Raw genomic sequence first — 18,906 nt, 5'->3', positions numbered from 1 at the left:
TATGCCCCCATCATGGGTCACACACCTCCTGTTATTTTCCAGCCCTTCACTTTCAGTCTGTGTAGGTCTTTTGTTCTGAGGTGGGTCTCTTGTAGGCAGCATGTGCGCACATCATGATTTCTTACACATTCAGCGACCCTATGTCTTTTGATTGGAGCATTTCATCCATTTACATTTAAGGTTGTCATTGATTGGGTCATGTACATTTTTCATCCTTTGTATTTGGGTTTCTCTTTTTGTCAACTTCTTTTTAACCTTTTTTTTTAATGCAGACCCTTTAGAATCTCTTGCATTGCTGGTTTGGTGGAAGTGTGTTCTTTGATGTTCCCTTTGTCTGGGAAACTCCTTATTTGGCCTTCCATTTTAACTGAGAGCCTTGCTGGAGAGAGTAGTCCTGGTTGCAGCCCTTTGTTCCTCGTTACCTGGAATATTTCTAGCCATTCCCTTCTGGCTTGTAAAGAAAGTCAGCTACTAGCCTTATAGGTGCTCCCTTGTATGTTACCGGCTGTTTCTGTTTTACTGCCTTTACCTTTCTCTCTTGGCTTTAGATATTTGCCTTTTAAATTCTCATGTGTCTTGGAGTGGGCATCTTTGGGTTCCTCTCAGTTTGGACTCTCTTTGCTACCTGGACTTGTGTGATGTTTTCTCTCATCAGTTTAGGGAAGTTTCCCATCATTACTTTTTCAAACAGGTTTTCTATTCCTTCCTCCCCTTCTTCTCCTTCTGGTGTCCCTATTTTATAGATATTATTGCATTTGCATATTGTTTGCAATTACCTTAGCATCTCTTTTTCCTTTTGAGCCTTTTTTCCTTCCCTTGCTCTTTTGGGGTGTGTTGTCTACCTTGTCCTCCGCTTTGCTGATTCGACCCTCTGCTTCATCTACCCTGCTTCTGGTTCCTTCTGCTGTGTTCTACAATTCAGAAATTGTATTCTTCATTCCCTCCTGGCTCTTGTTAATAGTGTCTGTGTCCTTTTTTTGTGGTGATGTGGTTCACCGTATGTTCCTTGTAGTTTCCCTGTAGTTTCTGGTAATTTTCACTGAGCTCATTGAGCTTCCCTATAACCATTGTTTTGAACTCACTATCCGAGAGTTATCTTGCCTCTATTTCATTTAGCATTCTTTCTGAGGATTTCTCCTTCTATTTCAACTGGGGGTTGTTTCTTCATCTTCCCATTTTTTGTGGGACTCTTCTTGTTTGGCTCTGCTTCTCAAATCGAGGTGTTTTGACTTCCTGAGTTTGTGGTGTGAACTTCTATGATAGGAGGACCGTGAGGTTCAGTGGTTCATTCTCTTTGATCAGTTGCACTAGATGCTCTTGGGATGCTCTTTATGCCATTCATGTTGGTTCTCTGGATGTTACTGGGTTTGATTTGTGTTGGGTCATTTTTATGTGGATGCTACTGTCCAGCTGGTTGACTGAGGGTCACTCTGCCCACCAGTCTTGTGTGATGTTGCCCAGGTGCTGCCAGAAAAAACCCGCATAACCCAGGAAACAAACCCTCACCCACAAATGTAATGCCCCCTCCCCACAATCCCACTATCAACAGGATATCAGCCAGTATTAATAAGGGATAAAGAGTTAAACTATGATAAGAAAGGAGAACAAATATGAGATGATGTACCGAAAGGAAAATGAACATCAGAGGGTAGAGGGGGGAGGGCTAGCAAGAGTTATGAGTCAGAGCCATGCCAAGAGAGAAAGTAAAATTTACATCGTGGGGGGAATAAATAAAAGGAAACTGAGAGTGTGGAAGGGAGCATGAGAAGGGAAGTGTATAGTATTAGGTTTAAACAGAATTTAAAATAAAATAAAATGAAGTGAGAGAGAAAGAAAAAAGGAAGGAGGGGAAAGTAAATAAATGAAAAAGAAAAAGGAGCAGAATTGGAGAGAGTCATACACCATGGCACTATCAACTACCAGTGAGCTAAAATTAATACTGGGGGGATAGAATAAGAGTGAAAAAAGAAGGGAGGAAAAGCTTAAGGGATATCTAGAGGAAAGGGAAGTGATTTTAGCATGACAGAGGGAGAGGGAATACTAACCGAGAGGCAAAAAAAAAAAAACAACAAAAAACCCAGGGTAAGACTGGAAAAATTAAATTTGAGACAAAAATTTTAAAAAGAAAGAGAAAGGGAGCAAAAAGAAAAAAAATAGGCAGGATGAAAGAGAAAAATAAGATGGGAAAGAAAGGAAAAAGAACAGGTGAAGGCAGGGCACAACTGCATTTGGAGGTGAAATACAGAGTGGAAAGGGGATTGGTAAAATTTGATATTTGGAACACAAAATTAGTGAAGATCTAGGGGTCAGATTTAAAAAATGCAAAAACAACTACCCTATCCCCAACCCACATGCAAAAGGTGGAGAGAGAACGTGGGTATTTTAAGAGCGGGGAGAAAGGATGTGGGATGACCATTGACAAAAAAAAAAAAAAAAATGGTTTCAAGAGACCGGAACGGGGCAAAATAGTAAGAGTGCAAATGGAAACAAGTTGCAGTGAGAGAGAAAACAAAAGTAATGTGAGGAAAGAGAAAGGTAAAATGGAGTAAGAGATAGGAAGGGCAGAGTATGTGATTTAGAAATGCACTATAATATAAAATCTGGTGACTGAACATACACAACCTTGCTGGACAAGAAATGAATGTTAAAAAGCTATGCAGGAAAGAAAGTATAACAAGCCATGGAGAAGACCACAGTAGCTTTCGTCTTGATGGCATCTAGTATTTACCACTGTTTATCCTTTCTGGATTCACCCCTGCTGATGTCAGATGATGACCCTGTCTGACTTTAGGCACCCTGTTCGAGACTTCCAGGGATCTACTGTCTGTGGCTGTCTCCACTCTCCTTGAGTGGTCACTCTGCACTCAGCGGTCAGGCTTCAGCACCAGAGAGCCAGGGCCTGGACCCTCCTGGCATCGGGGCTACAGTTTCCCTGCAGGGTGCTGCCACTCAGAGGGGAGGGGTCTGCCTGAGCAGGATGGCTGCTGCCCTACGGGGAATGGCTTAGCACTGGGGTCCCAGAGTTTACTCTCTCAGTTTTCTCCCCAGAACTTACATCCCTAGTCTCTCCTCAGCCATCTCTATCCCACTCTGCGCCAACCCTTTGCCAGAGGAGCACCAGGTAAATGGCTGCACATGAAAATTTGTGTGTTGGCCCTTTAAATGGCTCCAGCCATCTGTCTCTGGCACAGAGCAACCCTGCCTCTTTTCACTGCTGGTACTCTTTGGGCTCAGGTGCTCTAGGCTGGGGATTCCAGCTTATCATATAGACCCCATGCTTCTGGGGGGGGGGTCCACCCAGCTGCTTAACTGTTCCTCCAGTGCTGCTACCTGTGGGCTCCCAGGCAGCCTTCCTGTGTCGCCACTGCACTGCCTACCAGCCACCTCGTGCTCAAGCTGGTTCTTCTGTCTGTCCTTCAGTATAAGGCTTCTCTCTTGCTGCTGTTCATTTGTTTGTTCCAGGTGATTTTTCCGGAATTTAGTTGTAATTCCAGATTGGTCCTGGGAGGAGGTTAGCATGTCCTGCATTCACTCTTCTGCCACCTTTGGGTGTATTCTGGTATCTTTATTTTTTTTTAAACATGACTGTTCACACTATTACAGATGTCCCCATTTTCCAACCCATTGCCCACCCCCTTACCTCTGTCAGTACCACACTGCTCTCTGTGTCCCTGGGTCAGGCATACATGTTCTCTGGCTACTCCCTTCACCTTCTTTCACCCAGTCCCCTCTTTTCTGACAGCTGTCGGTATGTCAGTGGGCGCCCATGCTGTTCCTCAGTTCATTTGGTTCTCCACATTCCACATGCAAGTGAGAACAAATGTTATTTGTCCCCCACCAACTGGCCTATTTCACTTGGCATGATGTTCTCCAGGTCCCCTATGCTGCCACCAAAGGTAAGAATTCTTTCCTTTCTTATGGATGAGTACTATTTCATTGTGCAGATGTACCACAGCTGTTCTTACCCACTTGTCTGCAGAGGGCACCAGCCCTGGCTCAAGCTCTTGACTGTTGTAAATAAGCCATCGTATGCTTTCAGAGTGATGTTTCAGGGTTCTTTCCGTACACTCCCAGGAGTGTGGTCACTGGGTCAAAAGGCAGTTCCATTTTTGGCTGTTTCAGGAAAGTCCACCACTCCTTTCCACAGGTGCTGCACCATCCTGCATTTCCACGACCAGGGTCCCTCCCCCATTTTCTACAACTTCACCAGCACATGTTGTTTGTTGATGGCAGCCATTCTGACAGATGCCTGGTGATATCTCATTGTTTTAATTTGCATTCCTCTGATAACTAATGATGTTGAGCCTTTTCCATATGTCTGTTGGTCATCTGTATGTCCTCTGTTTAGGATTATTTGTCTTCCTGTTGTCGAGTTGTATCAGTTCTTTTATACACTTTGGAGATGAAACTGTCATCCACTGTATCACGGGCAAATATGTTCTCCCATTCAGTGGGCTCCCTATTCATTGCCATGATGGTTTCTTTAGCTGTGCAGAAGCTTGTCACTTTGAAGTAGTCCCACTTGTTTACTTTTTCCCTTTTTCTCGCTTGTGCTAGGAGACACACATTACCTTCACAAGAAATAATTGCTGTACAAGATGTCTCATATTTTACTCTGTTTACTCCTAGGATTTTTATGATTTGGGGACTTAATGTTTGAGTCTGTCATGCACTTTGAATTTATTCTTGTGTGTGATGCAAGTTGGTGGTGTACTTCTACTCTTTATTGCTTGCATCTGTGCTTTTTTCCCAACACCACTTCTTGAAAAGAGTTTCTTTATTTTATTATATACTCTTGCCTCCTCTGTGAAATAAATTAACCATAAAGGTGGGTGTATTTCTGGGATCTTTGTCATGTTCCCTTGATCTACATGCTTGTCCTTATACCAGTGCCAAACTTTTTTGAATACAGTGGCCTTAAAGCACAGTGTGATTTCTGCAACTTTGTTTTTCTTTCTGAAGATTCCTGAAGCTAATCTGTATGTGTGTGTGTGGTCGTGTGTGTGTGTTTTGTTTTTGCCCCACATCAGATTTTGGAATATTTATTCTAGATGTGTGAAATATGTCATTGGCGTTTTCATAGGAATGTCACTGACTCTACAGATTGCTTTGGTTAGTATGGATATTCTATTCTATTCTATTATTTTATTTTATTTCTAAAGATTTATTTATTTTTAGACAGCAGAAGGGAGGGAGAAAGAGGAGAGAAACATCAATGTGTGGCTGCCTCTCACACACCCCCTACTGGGGACCTGGCCCACAACCCAGGCATGTGCCCTAGACTAGGAATTGAACAAGTGACCCTTTGATTCTCAGGTCGGCACTCAGTCCACTGAGCCACGCCAGCCAGAACAGTATGGGCATTTCAATGATGTTAATTCTTCCAACCCACATTTACACTTCCACTTACTTGTTTCTCTTCCTTAATTTCTGTCTTCAGTGTTCTGTAGTTTTCTGAGTACAGGTCTTGTACCTTGTAGGTTAAATTTATTTCTAGATACCTTGTTTGTTGTTGTTGTGGTTGTTTCCAATTTAAATGGGATTGTTTCTTTTTCTTAAATTTATCATTTTTATTAAGTTGTATTTTACATTTTGCCAATAGCCTGGGCTGAGGAAAACTATATGAAACAATTTTTAAGACTTGGGTATTTACTACAAGAAAAAATTTTTAATTAATTTTATTGAGTTATTTTTCAAGTACAGTTTTTTTTGTCTAATTCTCCCATCACAGCCTCCCCCACCCCTTGCTCCCCACCTCCCTCCCATTTCCACCCCCCCTTAGTTCTTGTCCCTGTGTCCTTCCTATTTGTTCCTCCAAATCCCTCCCCCTTTTCCCCCCTTAACTTCCCTTCCTTCTCCCCTCTGGTCACTGTCCCCTTGTTCTCTATTTCAGTGTCTTTGGTTTTTTTTTTTTTTCCTGCTTGCTTGTTTGTTTTGTTGTTTAGCTTCCTGTTAAAGGTGAGATCATATGGTATTTGTCTTTCAGCACCTGGCCCATTTCACTCACCATAATGCTTTCCAGTTCCATCCATGTTGTTGCAAAAGGTAGTAGCTCCTTCTTTCTCTCTGCTGCATAGAATTCCATTGTGTATATGTACCACAATTTTTTGATCCATTCATTTACTGATGGGCACCTAGGTTGCTTCCAGCTCTTGGCTATTGTAAATTGTGCTGCTATGAACATTGTGGTGCATAGGTTCTTTGATATTGATGTTTTAGGATTCTTGGGATATAACCCTAGCAGTGGAATTGCTGGGTCAAAAGGCAGGTTGATTTTTATTTTTCTGAGAAAATTCCATACTGTTTTCCATAATGGTTGTACCAGTCTGCAGTCCCACCAACAGTGAACTAAGGACCCCTTTTCCCCACACCCTCTCCAACATTTGTTGTTTGTTGCTTTGTTTATGATAGCCATCCTGACTGGTGTAAAGTGGTATCTCATTGTGGTTTTACTTTGCATCTCTCTGATAGCTAATGATATTGAGCATCTCTTCATGTGACTCTGGATGTTCTGTATGTCCTCCTTGGAGAAGTGTCTGTTCAAGTCCTTTTCCCATTTTTTAATTGGGTTGGGTGTCTTCTCAGAGTGGAGTCGTGTAAGTTCTTTGTATATTTTGGAGATTAAACCTTTGTCTGAGGTGTCATTGGCAAATATGTTTTCCCATACAGTTGGTTGTCTTGCTAATTTAATACTGTTTTCTTTAGCCACGCAGAAGCTTTTAATTTTGATGAGATCCCATTTGTTCATTCTTTCCTTTATATTCCTTGCTCTGGGGGACATATCAGTAAAAAAGTTGCTGCGCGAAATATCTGAGATTTTCTTGCCGATGTTCTCTTCTAGGACTTTAATGGTGTCACAGCTTATATTTAAGTGTTTTATCCGTCTTGAATTTCTTTTGGTGTATGGTGTAAGTTGGTGCTCAAGTTTCACTTTTTTGCACGTAGCTGTCCAGTTCTTCTAGCACCATTTGTTGGAGAGGCTATCTTTACACCATTTCATGTTACTGCCCCCTTTGTTGAATATTAATTGACTGTAGAGAGTTGAGTTGATTTCTGGGCTGTCTGTTCTGTTCCATTGGTCTGTGTGCCTGTTTTTATGTCAGTACCAGGCTGTTTTGATTACAGTGGCCTTGTAATACAGTTTGATATCAGGTATTGTGATCCCTCCTACTTCATTCTTCTTTCTCAAAAGTGCAGCTGTTATTCGGGGTCGTTTATGGTTCCATATAAATTTTTGCAGTGTTTGTTCTGTGTCTGTGAAATATGCCATTGGTACTTTAATAGGTATTGCATTGAATGTGTATATTGCTTTGGGTAGTATGGACATTTTGATGATGTGAATTCTTCCAATCCATGAACGAGGTATATGTTTCCATTTGTTTGTGTCTTCCTTGATTTCTTTCTTCAGGGCTGTGTAGTTTTCTGCATACAGGTTTTTTTACCTCCTTGGTTAGGTTTATTCCCAGATATTTTATTTTTCTTTTTTGCTATATCGAATGGGATTTTTTTTTCCTTGATTTCTGCTTTTGCTGATTCATTGTTGGTATACAAAAATGCCTTGGGTTTCTGGATATTGACTTTGTAACTGGCTGTTTTGCCAAATTCATTAATTAGTTTGAGCAGTTTTTGGGTAGAGTCTATAGGATTTTCCATGTACACTATCATGTCATCTGCAAACAGTGACAGTTTTGCTTCCTCCTTTCCTATTTGGATGCCTTTTATTTCCTTTTCTTGCCTGATCGCTGTGGCTAAAACTTCCAATACTATATTGAATGGAAGTGGTGAAAGTGGACATCCTTGTCTTGTTCCTGATCTTAGTGGAAAAGCTTTTAGTTTTTTCCCATTGAGTATGATATTGGCTGTAGGTCTCTCATATGTGGCTTTTATTATTTTGAGAAATGCTCTAAATGGGATTGTTTTATTAGTTTTTCTTTCTGATAATTCGTTACTGGTGTATAAAATGTCGCTGATATCTGAATGTTAATTTTGTGATCTCTTAACTTTGCCAAATTCACTCATTAGATCTAGTAGCTTTTGTTGGGGTCTTTAGGGTTTTCTGTGTACAATATCATGTCATCTGGGGGTAATGACAGTTTCAGTTCCTCTTTTCCAATTTGGGTGCCTTTTATTTCTTCTTATCTCAAGACGACTTCCAGTGTTTTGTTGAATAAGAGAGGTGAAAGCAGACATCCCTGCCTTGTTGCTCATCTTAGGGGCTTTTGCCGAGTTAATATGATATAGCCTCAGGGTTTGTCATATATGGCCTTTATTATGTTGAGGTAAGATTTTTCTGTTTTTACTTTGCTGAGAGTTTTCTTCATGAATGGGTGCTGGAATTCATCAAATGCTTTTTTTTCCCCCTCTATTGATATGTATGCTGTGATTTTTATTTTCTAACTTGTTTTTGAGATGTATCACATTTATTGACTTGTGAATATTGTACCAACCTTGCATCCCCAGGTAAATCCCAGTCCATTGATCATGGTATATGATCATTTAATGTACTGATGGGTATGTAGCATGTATATGTTGATAAGGGGTAAAGGCTCATGGTTTTTTCTAGTGTGTTTATCTGCTTTTGGAAACAGGATAATGAGGGCCTTGTAAAAAGAGCTTGGAAGTCTTTCCTGATGGGTAAGTTTCATTCTTCTTCGAATGTTTGGTAAAATTCACCGGTGATGAAGTTTGGCCCAGGACTTTTGTTTGCTCTGAGTTTTTTGTTTGTTTGTTTGTTTTTTATTGTTTCAGTTCCCTTAGTTTTTATTCCTCTATTCAGGAAGTGTGATTCTTCTTGATTCACATTCAGAAGAGTGTATGTTTCTAGCAGTGTACCCATTTATCCCAGGTGGTCCAGGTTGCTGGCTTTTAGTTTTTCAGAATATTTGCTTACAGTTTTTCCATTTATGTGATGTTGATTGTCACTTCTATTTTACTTTTTATTTTATTTATTTGTGTCTTCTCTAGCTTGTGTTCTCTCTCTCTCTCGATTAGTCTGCTTAAAGAATCATCGATATATTTTATCTTTTCATAGAACCAGCTCTTGGTTTTATTAATCTTTCGTATTGTTATTTTAGACTCTTGTTTTGTTCATTTCCATCCTTACCTTTATTATAGCCTTCCTTCTATTTACTCAGTGCTTTGTTTTCCTCTTTCTAATTCTTTTGGGATAGGGTTAGATTGTTCATTTGGGATTTTTCTGTCTTCTTGATGTCTGTGAACTTCCCTCCCAGCACTGGTCTTGCTATCTCCAATAGGTTTCTGGTTGTTGTGTGTTCATTTCCATTCATTTCAGGGTATCATTTGACCTCTTTCTTGATCTTACTGCTAAGCCCTTCATTGTTTAATAACACCCTATTAACCCTGTATGCATTTGAATTTTTTTTCATTGTAGTCGATAGCCACTTTTATGCTTGGATTGGGATCCAAGAAAATGCTTGATATGAGTTCAGTCTTCTGGACTTTAAAGACCTATTTTGTGCCCTAACATGTGGTCCAGCATTGAGAGTGTTCTGCTTGTACTTGAAAACAATGTATATTGTGCTGCTTTGGGATGAAATGATTGGCAAATAGTAATTAAATGCATTCTATCTAGTGTGTTGTTTATCTTGTGGACTTTATGCCTGGAAGATCTATCCACTGATGCCAGTGAGGTGTGAAAATCCCTGACCATGGCTGTATTGATGTCGATTTCTCCCTAAACTCTAAAATTTTCTTTATAAAGTTGGGTGCTCCTATGTTGGGTTTAAGTATCTTTACAAGAGTTATGTCCTCTTGTTGGATCAGTCCCTTTACTGCTACTTTGTGACCTTCTGTGTCTCTTATTATGGCCTTTGATAAATACTGCTACCCCAGCTTTTTTATTTTATTTGTGCAGACTATATTTTCTCCTCTCTTCAGTTTCAGCCTTTGTAATTTTTGTTGTGCTGAGGTGGGTCTCTTGGAGACAGCATATATATATGGGTCATGTTTTCCTATTCATTGAACTGCCCTATGTCTTTTTATTGGAGCATTTAATGCATTTACATTGGAGTTTATTATTGATATGTACTTATTTATTACCAATTCTTTATACTTTGTTCTTTCTCTATTTCTTCTTCTAAGTGCCTTCCCCTTAACATTTCTTGCAATGCTCGTCGGTGGTTAATGAAGCTTTTTTATTTTTTCTTTAATTTTAAATGATAGCCTTGATGGGTAGGGTAGTCTTGGTTATAGATCCTTACTTTTTATCACTTTGAATATTTCATGCCCATCCATTCTGGCCTGCAGTGTTCCTGCTGAGAAATCAGCTGATGGTCTTAATAGGACTCCCTTGTAAGTAACTAACTGTGTCTCTCTTGCTGCCTTTAAAATTCTCTCTGCCTTTAATTATTACTGTTTTATTTATGATGTGCCTTCTTGTGGGTCTGTTTGGGTTCATCTTGACTGTGGCTATATGTGCTTCCTGAACTTGTGTGACTTCTTCCTTCATCAGGTTAGGGAAGTTTCCTGCCATTATTTCTTCAACAGGTTCTCTATTCCTTGCTCACTGTCTTGTCCTTCTGGCAGCCCTGTGGTGAAGAGGTTGTTACAATTGATGTTGTCCCAGAGATCCCTTAGACTTCCATCATTTCTCTTACTTCTCTTCTTTTGTTCATGTTCTGCTTGAGTGCTGCTATCTCATCCTCTAATTATCCAATCCAGCCCTCTGCTTCATGTAACCTGCTGTTGATTCCTTCTAGTATATTCTTCATTTCAGATATTGTGTCCTTTTCTGACTGGATTTTTTTCTAATGGTTTCTATGTGCTTTTTAATGTTTACTACCTATTTGTTTAGTGGCCAAGATCATGCACCTGCCATTTAGGACGCTGAGCATCCTTATAACCACTCTTTGAAACTCTGCAGCTGATGTTTCGGTTTATTCTGATTTCATTTCATTTTTTCCTGAGGGTTCCTGTTTGTTTTGTTTGTTTGTTTGTTTGTGGCATTTTTCTTTGCTCCCCATTTTGTCTCTGTATATTAGATGTATCTGCCTTGACTCCCAGAATTGTGATGTTGGCTTTATTTTGAAGGTGTCTTGTTGGACTCAGTAGCACAGTCTTCTAGATCACCTGAGCTAGGGGCTCCAGGAATGCTTCTTATGGGTTATGTGCTCTGCCCTGTTGTAATTGAGTCTTGAATGCTCTTGGCCCTTTCTTGGGTGCAGGTAATCCTCAGGCTGGGTGGCTGCAAGGGTATATACCTGAATCACCGTGTATGAGTCACCATGCAAAGAAAGGCTGTCCCCGAAGGCAGTGTTGTTTCCCAGCAGGGTCTGGTGCCAGCAGGAATTCCCTCTTTGGATGTGCCACTTGTGTGGCTAATTGGGTCGAGCTTTGGTGTTGGGTGGAGCCCACCACTGGTTGTTTTGATTCTGGGTCTACTTTGCTGAGGTTCGTTCAGTTGCAGGGCAATGTGACACATGTGTTAGTGGCCTTCAGCTTCCTGTCCATAGCTGCCATGCTTTTCACTGTTTGTGTCTGTGTCTAGGGGACCTGTGTGTGCATGTGAGGGGCAAATCTGAGTAAAAGAGTCAGCTTCTTCCCACTTAGAGGTCAGGGCAGATCCATAAAAGGACTGAGGCTCCCTGAGGTCTGTGTCCACTGCTGTGCTACTCCACCTGCCTCCCAAGGTTGCCTGGTCTTTTTACACAGTCTTCTAAAAAAAGGACTCTGGGGTGGGCCCATGCTGGCCACAATCCACTGGTTGTGGCACGGTTCATGAGCTCGGTAGTGCAGGGCAACTGGGGTCAGGAACAGGGCTTGTGGGTCCCTTAGTTTGTGAGCACAGAGCCAGGCACTCAGTGAGGGGAAGGTGGCCCCTGCTTCAAAGCCAAACCACATAGTCTTTGCCAGAGTCTCCAACTCTAGTTTCCCCTGGATGACCTTGCTGCAGGTTCGGGTTTGGTGCAGCCTTCTGTCACTCTGCAGGAGAAAGCTCAGCCACCCTGGACTCAGGGATAATAGATCAAAAGAGTCTCCCATTGGGGATGATGCTGACCCAGCTCACAGGAGGGGGCTAAGTTCTTCATCCTGGTGCCTCACTGTAGCTTTTGAGGGTCTGCTCTGAGCCTCTCTTCCTTCCCCCCAGGGAACTGAGACCAGTGGACATATCCATGACTTGGAGGGCTGACCCAAACAGCCTCCCCTGGGGTTCTTGCCTACGAGCCTGTAGGCGTACCTGATGCAGGTACCTTTCCAAGGGTAGCTTGGGCTGAGCTCACATGGGGTATTGGAACCCCGTGAGCTGCCCTGAGGCTGCTTCTATAGCAAGAGGGGAGTTCATCCCTAGAAGTTTGTGGTCTGAGTTTCCCAGGTGAAGTGAACCCCACTGATTTTCACCTCCAGATGCTACGCCAATTTCCTATTCCCATCTCTGTTGCACTGGGTTGGTGATATCTGTGTGGGGTTGAGACCCCATGCTTCTGACCCCAGAGGGAAGGTTGTTTCACAGCCTTGATATCCCTCAGGCTTCTCAGCTGCACATATGGGTCGGGGCTGGGGCTGTCAGCCTTTCCTACCCACCTCCCATTCTCAGCTTTCCTACCAGTCCCCACATGGTTTTGACTGCATTTCTGTGCAGCTAGCCCTCACTTGATTGTTCATGTCTATTGCTCCAAAATGTAGTTGTAAATTCGGTTTGGGGCCAGGAGCATGGAGGCACATCTACGACCTACTCTGCACCACCCCAGAATGTTGATTCATATGAAGTCTATTTAAAAGGTTCATATTTTTAAATTAAACTTAATTTTATTGTTGTTCAAGTACAGTTGTGTGCCTTTTGTTCCCCCAACACCCCCCACCCCCACCTCATCAACCCCAGCTCCCTCCCCTGATTCCACCGCCCCCACACCTTGGTTTTGTCCCTGTGTCCTTTATACGTGTTCCTAAAAACCCTTCTCCCTTTTTCCCTCCATTGTCCCCTCCCACCTCCTCCCCTCTGGTTATTGTCGGATTGTTGTTCATTTCACCATCCCTGGTTCTCTTTTACTTGCTTGTGTCCTTTTTTCTTGTTGTTGTTGTTGTTGACTAGGTTCCACTTAAAGGTGAGATCATATGGTATTTGTCTTTCACTGCCTGGCTTATATCACTTATCATAATGCTCTCCAGTTCCATCCATGCTGTCACAAAGGGTGGGAGCTCCTTCTTTCTTTCTGCTGCATTGAATTCTATTGTGTAAATGTACCATAGTTTTTAGATCCATTCATTTACTGATAGGCACTTAGGTTGCTTCCAGATTGGTTTTTAATAAAAATAGAGTAGATTGATACTGCTTTTCTTTGTACACTCAATCACTTGCATATTTTCTTTTCACAACTGAAGTACAAAAGATTCCACAACTGTAATTTTTTCGTTCGTAACTCAAAGGTTCATAGTGTACTTTGTAAATATAAAGTGTGCTTGTTATTTTAGCTGGAGGAGAGCTGGAATGTTCAGACGCAAATGAAGATTCTGCAGAAGAAGCAAGCTCAGATCGTGAAAGAGAAAGTTCACTTGCAGAGTGAACATAGCAAGGCTGTTTCGGCAAGAAGCAAACTAGAATCTCTTTGCAGAGAACTTCAGCGTTACAACAAGACATTAAAGGTTATTGGTTCATTGCTCTGCTTTCAGGAGGTGTATATACCTAGGCTGATTTTATACTCAACTGACTATCCATTTGAAGTAAATCCTTGCTTCTGTTGATGTAGTGGGATATATACACATATATCTCTATGTATATTATACCTATCTACATCTCTCTCTCTCTCTCTCTCTCTCTCTCTCTCTCTATATATATATATATATATATATATATATATGTATGTATGTATGTATGTATGTGTGTGTGTGTGTGTGTGTGTGTGTGTGTGTGTGTATCCATATATATCCATTTTTATGGCTCGTGGTTGATTTCTCGTGTGCTTGCTCTGGTACATGAGGTTCCTGAGTAGAGAACTTCTGGCGGTCCTCGAAAATAAACTGCCTTCCTTTTCTATTTCGCTGGTTCTAGTGCTGTGTGGTGAGGTCATTGTAAATCAAAGACTCACTTTTTTCATCCAGCTTTTGGTTTGTGGTTCAAGGAAGAACCTTTGAATGTATCTCATTTGATTACAGGAAATCTCCTCCCCTGCTCAGGAAATGTTTAAGTCCAGAGTCCTCCAGTTTAGGAACCTCAGGGTTTTCAGATGCCCTGCTAATCATTAATGTAGTTGATTACCATATCCTTCTTGAGTAAGGAATTAAATGCCTAGGTGAAACAAAGAAATTAGTAGCAATAGACTTGAGTCAGAATTACTTTGAGAAGGAGAGGCATGGCTGCTAATAGGCTAATAATTTCCATAACTGCTCTCAGACCTCTTTCAGCTATTCAGGTGCTAAATAATTTTAACTTATACCTTGGCTAATTATAAAGGAAGAGGCAGCAGGCATCGAAATTTGTATCAGTGAGGAAAGAGGGATAAAGAGCATGGAGGATACAAAGAATCCCTATGGTGGGAGCACATGTGCTTTTATCAATGGGGAAGAGATACAGTTGGAGGATGATTTCAATTAAGCAAGAGCTCAGATTACCCTGCCGCAGAAAACTCCCAAGGCCTGGAGTATGAGACCATTTCTGAAATGAATATTCAACTGGTGTAAGAGGTTTATTTTTTCTTGCTTATGAAACCTTGGATTTTGATATCATACAAATAGATGGTTGATTTTCTTCCCTCCCCTCCTTATGCACATATAAGTCAACATTTTGACTGGATTGGTAATGGCTTAGGTAGCATTCTGTTCGATGCTTGTATCTTAGGAAGAAATGAAAGTAAGCTTTTTAAAATGAGTATTTAATTTGTCCTGTGCCCTTTGAAGAGCTGTGTCATTAAAAACTAAGTTGCTAGGTGTGAAATACCTCTTCAGCCTTATGTAACAAGGATGATGGCTTGCCTAAACCCTGAGGAGGACATCTGGGAAAGTAATGTGGAAAAAGCCGATTGTGTAGAGAAGCTCCTACTTGTACTTTACTTCTGTGAATAGACAGGCCATCAGATAACACTTACTTTATATCATGGAAACTTGTATCTCTGACAACTTAATTAGGATGATCTGCCTGCTTCTAAAAGTAAGAGCTTTCTGGTCATACATCAGGAGAAGAAACTGTAGCTCACAAGCAGCATTTTCAGCATGACTATTGAACCCACATAGCAGCAGCATGTTTTGTATGAGCATTTTATCTGTAGGTTTAATGCAATTAACAGAAATTATTTTGGATAATAAGGAAGAAAATATGGAGCAGGCACGAGAAGAAGAAGAAAGTCGTGAAAAAGCAACTTCACATTTCCAGTTAACTTTAAATGAAATCCAAGCACAGCTGGAACAGCATGACATACAAAATGCCAAACTGCGCCAGGAAAACACTGAACTGGGAGGGAAGCTGAAGAAGCTCATTGAACAGTACACACTGAGGGAGAAGGTAAAAATGTTTTGTTTATTTAGACAGCATCTTGTTGTCACCAAAATGTTTTACCATTCATTGCTAATTTAAAACTTTTGTCACAGAACAATGTTTTAGAACTTTTGTATGTGTATAATTGGGCATTTTAAGGAAGGGATTGGCACTCTGTGAACCCAAGGACTAATCGTATCATCACTGGGCAACAGCCCAGGTATCAGTGGCTTTGGATATCTGAAATTGTTTCTAGGAGATATTTTAAGTACTACTTGTGTGCCATGTGGTACTAGAAGGTGGTGACTTTAGCATAGACACTGTTTTTCCCATATGCAGCCTAACAATGAATATCAGGCCCCCAAATAACCTATCTCAGACCTCCATACAATCTGTTCCATGTGTAAATAGCATTGCATTCTACCATAGCATTGTATTATTTGGGAGAAAAAAAAAACGGACCTTCTGTTAATGTATTACCCACTCCTCTTAGTGATCTCTCTCTCTCCCTCCCTCTCTCTCTCCCCCACCCCCCAGTAGACACACATACAGTGAAGTTAAAAAGTGTTACAGGAATGATCTGTGCTTGCAGAACCTGATTATTGTGTTTTATTTTACAAGCTACTCTGACAGTTAGATAGGGTCTAGGTTAGAAGCAAATAGGTGACTGAAGTGCTCATGTTAGTTTCCTCACTTTTAGAGGTCAAATATGTAGGGTAAGAGGCTTTGGCTTTTTGAAAGGATGCCTCTCCTGCCATTATTACGCTTTTAAGGTAGCAAAATGTTGTTTCTGTTATTTATGTATGTTGAGCTCCTTACATAAACAGATTAAAATTAATAATTTAAAAAGATTGTCACCAATTAACATGGGTTAAAATGGCCAATTTTGTGTATTTTACTACCAGCAAAACTGTACCAGTTGCAATTCAAATTTAATATTGTCTCAATTTATACTTTTACACACTCTTTGAAAACATATTTAAGATTTGTCAGTATTTTCCAACCACATAGCTTCAAAAGTTACCCACTTTTGGCCCTGGCAGGTGTGGACTGAGCGCCAGCCTGCGAAGCAAAGGGTCTTGGCTCCATTCCCAGTCAGGGCACATGCCTGGGTTGCAGGCCCGGTCCCCAGTTGGGGGCGTGCAAGAGGCAACCACACATTGATGTTTCTCTCCCTCTTGTTCTCTCCCCCTTCCCCTCTGTCTAAACATACATAAGTAAGGTGTTAAAAGACAAAAGTTATTCACTTTTGTGTCGAGCAGCTGTTGTTTTGTCTGTTTTAAACAAGTCTGACACATCACTCAACACTATTTGAATGTGTATCCTGAAATGACAAGACTGTTTTTGAAGCAGAAGCACAGTAACATTGTTACAGCTACTAATTTAATAATAACCACCTAATCAAATGCCATGTCATTGTTTAAATTTCTCTGCCCCATCCACCCCTTTAAGATTGTTGGAATCAGATCCAAACAAGTTTTATGCATTTTATTAGATATTATGTCAAGTCTTTGTAATGTAAAGGCTTATAGAATGATTTTCCTACTAGTAGATTCATGGAGTTCTCATTTTGTTAAATGAAATCTTAAACTGTTTTTAAGAATGACAGTCTACTTCTCTATTAACATAGGAAATTTGCAAGGTATACTTTCATGTTGTATCACTTGTAAGCCTTGTACATTTTAAGAGTTACAGCATTTTCTGTGTTTTTTGGTCAAGATATAATTTGATAATCTGCCCTGGCTGGTGTAGGTCAGTGGATTGAGTGCTGGCCTGTGAACCAAAAGGTCAGCAGTTTGATTCCCAGTCAGGGCACATGCCTGGGGTTCAGGCCAGGTCCTAGCAGGGGGCATTTTATAATCCAGTCAACTATTTTCGATCAAAGACACATCCACTGCAGTTCTCAAAAGTTAATTAGGTTACCTGTTATGAACCAGCATTTCTTCCTATCACATGGGATATTGTAACTGAAAAAGTTAGTATTTCTCCGTCTGAGAAGGATGTTCTGATGACTTCATTGTACATGACTAGCACTTAGCAATTTAGTTGGGAAATAATAATGATGTCTCCTCTTACCAGGTATGTATGTAGTATGTGCTAGGGCTCCAAGCTCCTTAAATATTTTAACCATTGCATTGATTTTTACAAAAACTCTGTAAGGTTTGATGTGGCTATCAACCTTTATAGATTTACTAAGAAAACAGTTTCATTAAGGTGCAGAGTTTGTCCAAGGCCATAATCACTGAATGAGCATCTGACCCTAGACTATTTCATTTCCACCATTACACCATGCTGCTGCCCACACAAAGAAATTTGGGGAGCATTAATTAGGGGGGAAATGCTCAGGAATGTATGTATAGGATGAGTGAGTTTAATATTAATAGTTTGATCATCATCTTTTTCTTGATAGCTTGGGCCTAACTTTTAATGTGGAGCAGAAATGGGAAATGCAAAGCTGTTGATGGGGACAGACCACCTCCAACAACATTGGCTGCAGATAGTAGAGTGGAGGGATGATTCCCGCAGGTGCAGGATGGTTGCAAGATGCCGTACATAGATGTTTCTGCAAGCATAGGGACACAAAGATTTGATGTTATTAGCTGTGATCTTTTTTAGCAGAAAGAACACAGAAGCAAGTAATTGTAACTTGTATTATTTCTCTTCACCAGTGTGTTATTTTTTCATTAAATGATGAAAGAAATTTTATCTTTCCTGTAGCATATTGATAAAGTGTTCAAACGCAAGGAACTGCAACAACATCTTGTGGATGTCAAGCTTCAGCAAATAACACAGCTCATAAGAGAAGCTGATGAAAAACATCAAAGAGAAAGAGAGTTTGTAAGTTCAATCTCTTAAAGGACGTTATTGCCAAAACTGTAGCCAAAGCCTTTTAAAACATTCAAACTAATTATTTTACATACACCTGAGTCATGCAGTTTGCTTTTTCACTGGCTGGATTGAAAACCTTAGAGTACATTCAGCCTGTTATTTCTGATAATATTTTCATATAAAAATGCATAGTGGAATTTTTAGACCAAATTAGTAGAAAGACCTACACATGTTTTAGTGTGTGTGTGTGTGTGTGTGTGTGTGTGTGTGTTATTTTCTTGATTTTTAGGGAATGATCATTAAGTTGAAAATTGCAGTCATTTGGCAAGTTGGGCCTTGGGAGCCAGAGGCAATTTTATTTCACACCAACTTTATCAATTGTGAACATAGTGAGATCCCACATTTAACATATGCAAACTAAACTATATACGCTTAACTTAAGTGAAGTGCTAAATGATTATAATAGTATGGACTGGTCCACTTAGTGTGTCATTCAAGGCTCTGACACGCTACCAGTTTAGGCCCTGAGGTAAGCATGGCGTGACATACTCAGTTCCTAAGTGTGAACAACTCACACTAAATGCACGCCTGTAGTTTAGAGAGATGCATTTTCACAGCATGAACCTTTAGTGTAAGCCAACAGTAGCATCCAG

The 18,906-nt window shown here is 40.6% G+C and overlaps 1 protein-coding gene across 5 annotated transcripts in view; it reads left to right on the top strand.

Moving 5' to 3' along the window:
• The window catches only part of LOC128627164 (gamma-taxilin-like), a 77,308-nt gene that overhangs the window by 46,900 nt on the left and 11,502 nt on the right, over window positions 1-18,906 (top strand). For 4 of the 5 annotated variants that reach the window (XM_053663751.1, XM_053663749.1, XM_053663750.1 and 1 more), the window contains exons 4-6: window positions 13,429-13,599; window positions 15,257-15,451; window positions 18,143-18,262. In XM_053663751.1, the coding sequence (XP_053519726.1) occupies window positions 13,429-13,599; window positions 15,257-15,451; window positions 18,143-18,262 (486 nt within the window). The remainder of the gene's footprint in view (window positions 1-13,428; window positions 13,600-15,256; window positions 15,452-18,142; window positions 18,263-18,906) is intronic. The other variant, XM_053663752.1, reaches the window with a different exon arrangement.

This window comes from Artibeus jamaicensis, unplaced genomic scaffold (genome assembly GCF_021234435.1).
Source record: "Artibeus jamaicensis isolate MK-2021 breed Jamaican fruit bat unplaced genomic scaffold, CSHL_Jam_final contig_3276, whole genome shotgun sequence".
NCBI lineage: Eukaryota > Metazoa > Chordata > Mammalia > Chiroptera > Phyllostomidae > Artibeus > Artibeus jamaicensis.
Note: the sequence above shows the minus strand (reverse complement) of the source record. Positions and strands in the feature narration are given on the sequence as shown.